Source organism: Budorcas taxicolor, chromosome 15 (genome assembly GCF_023091745.1).
Source record: "Budorcas taxicolor isolate Tak-1 chromosome 15, Takin1.1, whole genome shotgun sequence".
NCBI lineage: Eukaryota > Metazoa > Chordata > Mammalia > Artiodactyla > Bovidae > Budorcas > Budorcas taxicolor.
Window position 1 is genome coordinate 45,224,351 of NC_068924.1, and position 9,870 is coordinate 45,234,220.

At 47.0% G+C, this 9,870-nt stretch overlaps 1 protein-coding gene across 1 annotated transcript; it reads right to left on the reverse strand.

Annotated features, from left to right (window-relative positions):
• Positions 1–2,613: 2,613 nt before the first annotated feature.
• On the reverse strand, positions 2,614–8,063 carry LOC128059836 (uncharacterized). The gene is given in 6 exon segments (XM_052652119.1): positions 2,614–3,603; positions 3,843–4,241; positions 4,243–4,853; positions 4,856–6,464; positions 6,467–7,417; positions 7,461–8,063. Coding segments are annotated over 6 exon segments (5,163 nt in total).
• Between the last annotated feature and the right edge of the window lie 1,807 nt (positions 8,064–9,870).

Below are 9,870 nucleotides of genomic sequence, written 5' to 3' on the forward strand. Positions count from 1 at the left end.
AGGAGGATTGCTATTGATTCTTTTTTAAATGTTTGGTAGAATTGACCAGTGAAGCTGTCTGGTCCTGAACTTTTGTTTTTTGAGATTTTTCATTAATGATTCAAGCTCCTAGCTAGAAACTGGTCTGTTCAGATTTTCTGTAACTTCATTACTCAATCTTGGAAAATTGTATGTTTCTGGAAATTTTTCTATTTCTTCTAGGTTGTCCAGTTTGTTGATATGTGATTATTTGTAGTAATCCCTTATGAGCCTTTATATTTCTGTAATATCAGTTGCAATGTGTTATGCCCAAGGTCCCAATCCCCAGAACTGAGAGAACAAGACATCCACAGCAATGCAAACGCAAAAAGGGAATTTATTTCTAGCTCGAGCCAGGACCCAAGTTTCATCCAATGCAATGGAGTGGAACAAGGGCCCCGAGCCCTGAATTACAGCAGTATTTATAGGGTTAAAACAAAGACAGGGAGTTGGCAGGGGTGGATTGGTTGCAAGGGTTCCTTAGCATCTGCTAATTGGCTAGATTTTCGCGCACACAGGCTTTCTCGGGGGAGGTTTTCGTCCTTGTCCTAATAAGCTTGAACCAGGCTACAGGGAGTATACTGATTGGTCGAGTCCTGGCGCCTGCAGAGGATGATCTCAGCTCCTCCTTGGCAATAACTCAGCCCCTCTGTAAAGGAGACTTAGGCCTACCTTGGCCCCCTGAAGCCTGTCATGGCACCTGTTTGGTCCTAACATTCCCCCCTGTCTTTTGATCCTTGAGAGGAATCTTCCTCTCCATTCTGAGACACTGCCTGATATTGTTGCCTCAGTACCATTACCTGAATGGTACTGATTTGTTCTCTTACAAAGATTATCAATTTATTTAAAATACATGGGCCAAAAGTCAGAATGAGTAGGAGTATAATGAGAGGTCCGAGTAGGGTAGAAATTAGTGTTGTTAGCCAAGGAGATTGATGGAACCAAGACTCGAACCACCCCTGCTGGGCTTCTTGCTCTCTCTTCTGCTGTGCTAATCTTTTTGTTACTTTTGCCATAGACTTTCTCTCCACCCCAGTGTGGTCTGCATAAAAGCAACATTCTTCTCCCAAAGTTGCACATAATCCGCCTTGGTGTAGGGAGATCAAGTCTAGGCCCCTTCTGTTTCGTAAAACTATTTCTGACAGTGAAGTTAGGGATTATTCAAGGTGGCTGATTGACTGTTCTATACGGGTAATGTCTTCATCTATTGCCGCTTGTAGGGAAGTGAATCCCTGATTTTGCATAGTCAGGGATGTTATTCTTGTCCCTGCCCTGGCAATCCCGAGACCAAACATGTTTGCTAGTGTGATGGTTGTGATAGGCTCTCTCTTAACTCTGTTTTTCCCCAACTGATCTATAGTCTCCTTGGCCCAATAGTCATACATAGCTTCTTCTGGGTGATATAAGATTTTGGGCATCACAGTCACTAATACACAAAACTCTCTATTCGGATTAAAGACCGGTGCATATAGACACGGAGTCAGCCCAGTATGTGAGCAGACCCACCATCTTCCTGCCTCAGGCACAATCCATTTTATTTGGTCCAGTTCTGTGAGATTGACTGTTCGGGTGCACAAGGGAGTCTTTTCAAGTGGAACTTTACCTAAGCAAAGTCCTCTTCCCCAAACTTCTTTCATAGTGAGACTGACCCTATGTTTTCTCCAGTGACATTGAGGTGGATCTGAGCTGGTGGACAGACTGTAAGAAACATCTAAGCATATTGCTTCATAAAAGGGAGGGTAAAGAGTGTAGCAGAGCCAACAAGATTGAGTTGCTCTGGGTTAGAATGGTTTAAGGCTTTAAAGGCTGCTTTAGCTAGATCCCATAACGGGTCCGACGTTTCAAGGTTGGAGGTGGAGGACAAGGGGTCGAGAGCCTCTGCTATATTAGGCTGGCCTCCTGGTCGAGAAACAGAGGGTGTAGGGCTCAGAATTGTAGTCCTCTGAGTTGGATCTGCCTTAAACACCCTTTGTGGGCCCGGATTTTCAATCTGATTGGGGCCCACACTTTGGGTTTGGGTAGGTTCTATGATCTGACTCACGATCAAGATTCCCCTAGGGTTTACACTGAACCCATCGGCCTGTAGCTGGAAGCCCCAAGATAATCCAGACACCCAAGACTTTTCCTGCATAGCCAACTTCTGGTTGAAAGTTAATTTCACCTGAGCAATCTCATCTTCCTGATCACAGAATTCATAGAATTCCTCTCTTGACACAGGCTGAGTGAAGGAGAAGTTGACTAAATCTCGTTTGCTAATTTTCCATCTCCCTACCCCAGCATTTGAAGTCACACAGCTCCATGACCTACAGAAATAATGTTGTATACTCCCACAAGTTTCCTCTCCACTTTTATGACCAGGACATGCCCAAAAACCTCTAAATCAGACCAAAAGCCCTGACCAAGGGGTGTCCACTAAGTCCTTAAAGTCAAAATATAAGTCAGGCCACCAGGTGGTGTTTGGAGGATGTATCTCGGTGGTCGTATTGAGTACCTCTCGCGTCAGCCCATTTTGAAGTCTCCAGGTAATCTTGACAGGTTGATGTGGGTCAGTGCTGGCAGTTTCGGGGGCGAGGAGGACAGCCATCATCAGGAGAGTCAGAGTGATCCGTCTGAGATCTGCTGTCGGACGAGCTTCAATTTTAAGGGATTGGAGGGATGCAGTGTTGACTTCCATTCTCTTTGAGCCCTCTCTTGTTCCTCTGGAGTGGCCTGTCGCATGTGGTTGCAATGTACCCAGGGTCCAATTCCGTCTACCTTGAGAGCAGTAGGAGTGGTAAGAAGAACAACATAAGGGCCCTTCCATCTTGGTTCTAAGGTCCTTGACTGGTGTCTTTTAACCCAGACCCAATCTCCCGGGCCTATATTATGAGATGGGATTGTTCCTTCATTTTGGCCCTCATGAATTTCCCGTACCAATGACCAGCTATGTTTATGCACCTTACTCAAAGCTAGCATCTCCTGTTGGAAAGCGTGTAGCGAGAGAGGTGGTTTGGTCTTTTCCTCAAATGCTGGACAAACGAGGGGCGGACTTCCATATACAATTTCAAAGGAAGTCAAACCCAGTTTATAGGGGGTGTTTCGTGCCCAAAGAAGCGTGAAGGGAAGGAGGGTCACCCAGTCTCCATCGGTCTCTATTGCCAGTTTTGTTAAAGTTTCTTTTAGGGTCCGATTCATTCTTTCTACCTGTCCTGAGCTCTGGGGACTGTATTCGCAATGTAACTTCCATTTGGTCCCCAGGGCTGAGGCCAGTCCCTGAACAATTTTACCCACAAATGCAGGTCCATTATCAGAGCCGATAGATGCCGGCAGCCCAAACCTAGGTATAATCTCTTCTAGGAGCTTCTTAGCTACTACTATCTCTGTCTTCTTCTTAGTAGGGTAAACTTCTACCCACCCAGAAAACGTATCAACCAAAACTAACAGGTAACGGTACCCATACTTGCCTGGCCTTACCTCAGTGAAATCTATCTCCCAATGATGTCCTGGCCTTTCCCCCCAATATCTTACACCTGTGTGCTGTCCTTTTCCCCGTCTCGTCATCTGGCAGGCCTTGCAGGTGCGGACTATATCCTGGATGGTTTTCTTCTGTTGGGGAAACCGCAGCTGCGCTGTTTGTAGGAGTGTCAAAGTCTTTTTCTCTCCCAGATGGGTAGTTTGATGTAAATGGGTACAGAGATGCCTGCCCAGATCAGCAGGAAGCAACAAGTTGTCATCTTGGTCCCGATACCATCCGTTTTTGCCAGCAGGATGGGTGGTATTATCTTGCACCCAGCTCAAATCAGAGGGGGAGTATATGGGGTTTGGGGGAAGTGTTCCCATCCCACAGTCAGTATATGGGCTTCGTGGTCTCCAGCAGCAGCCTCACGGGCTGCTGCATTGGCAGCACGGTTGCCTCGGGCCCTGACACCCTCTCCTTTCTGGTGTCCCGGGACATGCACTATGGACACTGCCCGGGGCAAGTGGACCGCTGCCAAGAGTCTGCGAATCTCAGGCACGTTTTTAATCTCTTTTCCCTCCGCCGTCAAGAGCCCCCGCTCTTTATATATGGGGCCTTGAATGTGCACAGTGCCGAATGCATATTGGCTGTCAGTGTAAATAGCGATTCTTTTTCCTTTTGCCCTCTCTAGTGCTTGTATCATAGCTATCAGTTCCGCTTTTTGGGCAGATGTTCCAGGGGGCAAGGCCTCAGCCCAGATGATCCTCCCAGTGTCATCTACTATGGCTTCCCCCCGCTTTTCTCTGTCCATCCTTTATATAACTGCTCCCATCCGTGAACCATACCAGCTCATTGTTTTCTAATGGCAAGTCGCTGAGGTCTTTTCGTATGGCGGTTACCTCAGCTAACACTTCAACACAGTCATGGAGGGGCCCGTCCTCCTCCGGGATGGGTAGCAAAGTGGCAGGGTTCAGAAAACAAGGTGTTTGAAAGTGTATCCGGGGAGCATCCAGCAGCAGGGCCTGGTAATGGGTTAAGCCAGCATTAGAAATCCACTTACCAGGTGGCTGTTTGAGGATTCCCTCTATGACATGAGGAGTGTAGACCAGGAGACGCTGTCCATAAGTCAGCTTGTCAGCATCATGGACAAGGACAGCAGTGGCCGCGATGATACGGAGACAGGGTGGCCATCCCGCAGCTACTGGGTCCAGTCGTTTAGAGAGATATGCCACAGGCCATCTCCACGGTCCCCATTGCTGCGTCAGGACTCCCTTCCCTACTCCCTGCTTTTCACCCACAAACAGTTGAAACGGCTTAGCTGGGTCCAGAAGAGCAAGGGCTGGGGCTTCCAGTAATGCCTGTTGAAGTTCCTGAAATGCCCGCCTCATCGGGCCTTTTCAGCAAACCCCATAATCCATAGCCTGCAGTACCCAACCGTCCCTAGAAACTCCCTCACCTGCCGGGGAGTTGAAAGCTCAGGGATCCGTAGAATAGTCTCTTTCATAGCCTGAGTCAACCATCTTTGTCCCTGTTTTATTTTATATCCCAAATAAATGACTTCCTGTCTAGCAATTTGGGCCTTCTTCGCACTTGCCCGGTAGCCCAATGTCCCCAAAGTCTGGAGGAGATCGCCTGTGGCCTTTAGGCAAACCTCCCTAGTCGTAGCGGCCAGCATTAGGTCATCTACATACTGCAACAGAACGACTTCGGGGTGGCTGGTTCGATACTCACAGAGATCTTCGCCTAGAGCCTCATTGAACAACGTCGGCGAGTTTTTGAACCCCTGTGGGAGGCGAGTCCAGGTCAGCTGCCCCACAGTTTGGCCGTCCTCGTCAGCCCATTCAAATGCAAAGATTTCCTGGCTCTGGGGTGCCAAAGGCAAGCTGAAAAAGGCATCTTTCAAGTCTAAAATTGTATACCAGACATAGTCTGGTGGCAAGCTGCTCAGGAGTGTGTATGGGTTAGGGACAGTGGGATGAATGTCACTCACCTGTTTGTTGACTTCACGAAGATCTTGGACTGGTCTAAAGTCTGCTCCCCCGGGCTTTTTCACAGGCAACAGGGGAGTGTTCCATGGGGACTGGCACTTTTTGAGAATTCCTGCCTTTAGGAGGCGCTGGATGTGTGGCATAATTCCTTGCCGGGCCTCCTGGCTCATGGGATACTGTTTCACCCTCACAGGAATAGCATTTGCTTTTAATTCAACAACAATGGGAGGTCTTTGTTTAGCCAGTCCTACTCCCACTATCTCTGCCCAGGCCAGAGGGTATTTCTGAATCCACTGTTGCATAGCAGGATCCACCGCTGCAGGGGGATTTGGTGAATATAGTCTATATTCCTCTCTCAGTGCCAGGGATAGAACATGAATTGGTTGTCCAAGCCCGTCTGTGACTGATATCCCCCCAGAGTCAAAATGAATTTGCCCATTGACTTTGGCCAATAGGTCTCTTCCTAATAAAGGGGCCGGACATTCCGGGATCACCAGAAATAAGTGGGACACCCGTTGGGCTCCCAAGTCCACTTTCTGTTTAGTAGTCCAGTAATATCTCTTTGTCCCGGTGGCTCCCTCGACCAAGCTAGTCTTTTTGGACATCGGCCCAAAGTTTTGGTTGAGAACTGAGTATTGGGCTCCTATATCCACCATGAAGCCGACCGGTTTCCCCTCCACATTAACAGTTACCCAGGACTCGGGGAGAGATGCCGGGCCCTGACCCCCCTAATCACTATCTTCCCCTGCATATAAGACGTAGGTCCCTGAGGAAGATTCTTCCTGTCTTACAGTCTTTTTCTTCAGATCTCTCTTGGGGCACTCATTTTTCCAGTGTCCCTGCTCTTTGCAGTAAGCGCATTGGTCTCTCTTTAGGGCAGGTCTAGCTGGTTTTTCCTTTCCTCCTGACTGGGTGTCTTTAGTGCTTGGGGCTTCAGGCCCCTTTCTCGTCCCCGCAAAAAGGATCTGAGCTAGCTCTTTCTGATTTCTCCGGTTTTCTTCGGCCCTATATTCCCTTTCCTCCCATCTAATCCATTCCTCATATCTCTTTCTTCCCGTCTAATCCGTTCCTCCCTCTCCTCAGGGGTCTCTCTGTTATTGAACACTTTCTCAGCTGCCCTTACCAGATCCTGTATTGACAATTCCCCCAGCCCTTCTATCTTCTGTAACTTTCTCCTGATATCTGGAGCTGCCTGGTTCGTGAAAGCTAACAGAACTGCTGCGCGTGACTCATCAGCCTGGGGGTCCATGGGCGTATACTGCCTAAAGGCTTCCATTAACCTCTCTAAGAAGGCTGCCGGGCTCTCGTTTGGCTCCTGTCTTATCAGATTCACCTTAGATAAATTTGTCGGTTTTCTGGCTGCTGCCCGGAGGCCAGCCATTAGAGTCTGGCGAAAGATGCGCAGACGCTCCCTACCATCCGCATGCTCAAAGTCCCAGTTCGGCTGCATGGAAGGGAACCCTTCTTCCACTAGATGGGGCTGCATGGTCGGCCTCCCATCCGCTCCGGGAACGTGCTTCTGCGCTTCCGACAGAATTCGCTCCCGTTCCTCTGTGGTGAAAAGCACCTGTAACAGCTGCTGACAATCATCCCAAGTAGGATTGTGAGTAAACAGGATAGTGTCTAAAAGATCAATAAGGCCTTGGGGCTTTTCAGAAAAAGAGGGGTTTTGAGCTTTCCAGTTATATAGGTCACTGGTCGAGACCAGCCAATATTGATAGTTCCGTTCTCCGTCAGGATTTGCCGGCCCGACCCGGACAGGAAGCGCCCGAACGGTAGACGAAGGGGCCTCTCGGCTCCCACAGTCAGACGAGTCCCCGCCCCCTCGGGTGCTTCCGCGAGTTCCCTGGGCTGGCCCCCTCTCCCTGCTGTGGAGCCGAGGGTTCTGAGTTCCCTCTTTGTTCTCCGGACAACACCTGAGGTACCTGCAGGAGCAAGGGTGGCAGGATATACGGGAGAGGCGAGATTTCAGTGTCTAAATCAATCAGACTAGGGTATAGGGAAGATTCTTGGAGTACTGGTTTCTTCCGGCTCTCCCGTGCCTCCCGGTTTTCTTCCGTAGAGGTCTGCATGACCAGGACCTGTGGAACAGAAGCACTGGGGGGGTTGTGAACAAAGGGTTTCAGCCAGACGGGAGGGTCTTCTACTAGATTTTCCCAGACCAGAAGGTAAGGAGCTTGGTCCGGATGGACCTGAGGGTCAGGAGCCATTATCTTTTCTTTAACAGCCTGGATGACTGGCAGCCCGAAAGTTCCCTCCGGCGGCCAGCCCACCTGAAATGTCGGCCACTCAGATGAGCATAGGGTTTTTAGCTTGCTCTTCTTTACTAGCAGGGATAGATTCCGAGCCTTGGACTTAAAATCGGAAAAATGGTCAGTCATTACAGATAGCGGTGTAGAATAACTTTGACGCATGGCTGCAACATCCACAATAAATGCACAAACAGCAAGCACACCGCCGGCAAACAGAGACAAGTGATAGACAGTAGACGAACAAATATTGGCCGAAAACACTGAACTAGGCTTATCCCAGGTTGCTGTTGTCCTGTTCCCCAAAGTTACCTTACTGAAGGGCGACCACTGCCCACCAGACTCAGGATCGGGAGAAACGTTTTCCCCCATTCCTTTACAGAACGGCTCACAGAACCAGCTGCCTTCCAGCTCGAATGCTGGGCCCCGGACTTATGCTGGCTGGGTGACTCTCTCGCCCCCTGACCTGATGCCGGCGTCCTAATGTACTTCCTCCTAGTGAGGCTTCCCTTATGCCTGGAAAGTGTTGTTCTTCTCAGTCAGGGGATCCTGGACGAGCCCCCAAATGTTATGCCCGAGGTCCCAATCCCCAGAACTGAGAGAACAAGACATCCACAGCAATGCAAACGCAAAAAGGGAATTTATTTCTAGCTTGAGCCAGGACCCAAGTTTCATCCAATGCAATGGAGTGGAACAAGGGCCCCGAGCCCTGAATTACAGCAGTATTTATAGGGTTAAAACAGAGACAGGGAGTTGGCAGGGGTGGATTGGTTGCAAGGGTTCCTTAGCATCTGCTAATTGGCTAGATTTTTGCACGCACGGGCTTTCTCGGGGGAGGTTTTCGTCCTTGTCCTGATAAGCTTGAACCAGGCTACAGGGAGTATACTGATTGGTCGAGTCCTGGCGCCTGCAGAGGATGATCTCAGCTCCTCCTTGGCAATAACTCAGCCCCTCTGTAAAGGAGACTTAGGCCTACCTTGGCCCCCTGAAGCCTGTCATGGCACCTGTTTGGTCCTAACACAATGTTTCCTCTTTCATTTCTGATTTTATTTGAGTCTCTTTTTTCCCTTTGGTTCTTTAAAGATTTACTTAGAGTAAATCTTTACTTTAAAGATTTACTACTTTCAACAAGACAGCTCATAGTTTTTTTAAAAAAATCTTTTCTATTGTCTTTTTGTCTCTATTTCATTTATTTCTACTCAGATCTTTGTTATTTTCTTACTTCTACTAACTCTGTGCTTCATTTATTTCTATTTTTCTGGTTTCTTGAGATTTAAAGTTAGGTTAGATTTAAAGTTATGTTATTTATCTCAAATAAATAACTTAGGTCAATAAGAAATCTTTCTCTTTTTTTATTATCACTATTTATTGCTATGAACTTCCCACTTAGAACTCCTTTTGCTGCATTTCATAAGTTTTTTTATGTTGTATTTCCATTTCCATTTGTATCAAGGTGTTTCTTCTCCTTTATATTTCTTTTTTGACCCATTCAGTAGGATGATGTTTGTTTAATCTTCATATATTTGTGAATTTTCCAGTTTTCTTCTTGTAGTTGGTTTCTAGTTTCATACTATTGTGGTCAGAAAAGATGTTTGATATAATTTCAATCTTATATTTATTAAGACTTGTTTTGTGCCCTAGCCTATGAAGTATCCTGGAGAATGTTCCGTGTGCACTTAAGAAGTCTGTGTTTTTTGTTCTTTTTGGATAGAATGTTCTCTATATGTTTGTTAAGGCAATCTGCTCTATCATGTTATTTAAGGGCAATGTTTCTTATTGATTTTTCTGAGTGATATATCCATTGATGAAATTGTGGTATTAAAGTCCCTTAGTATTATTGTATAGCTATTTATTTCTCTCTTAAGGTCTTTTAATTTTTGCTTTATATATTCTTGTGGTCCTATTTGAGTATATAAATATTTACAAATGCTATTGGATTTGACACTTTCATCATTATATGATAACTTTTTAAATGTCTCATTATATTCATACCTCTTGCTCTCTTTCCTGGGGGATTCCTTTAATGTAAATGTTATTCTGTTTGATGTGTCCTTTACGTTCCTTAAGCTATCTCCATTCTTTTCCATTCTCTTTTCGTTTTGCTGCTGTAATTAGATGAGTTCCACTAACCTATCTTTGAGCTCACTGACCCTTTTTACAGTTCATCTAGTCTGTTTTT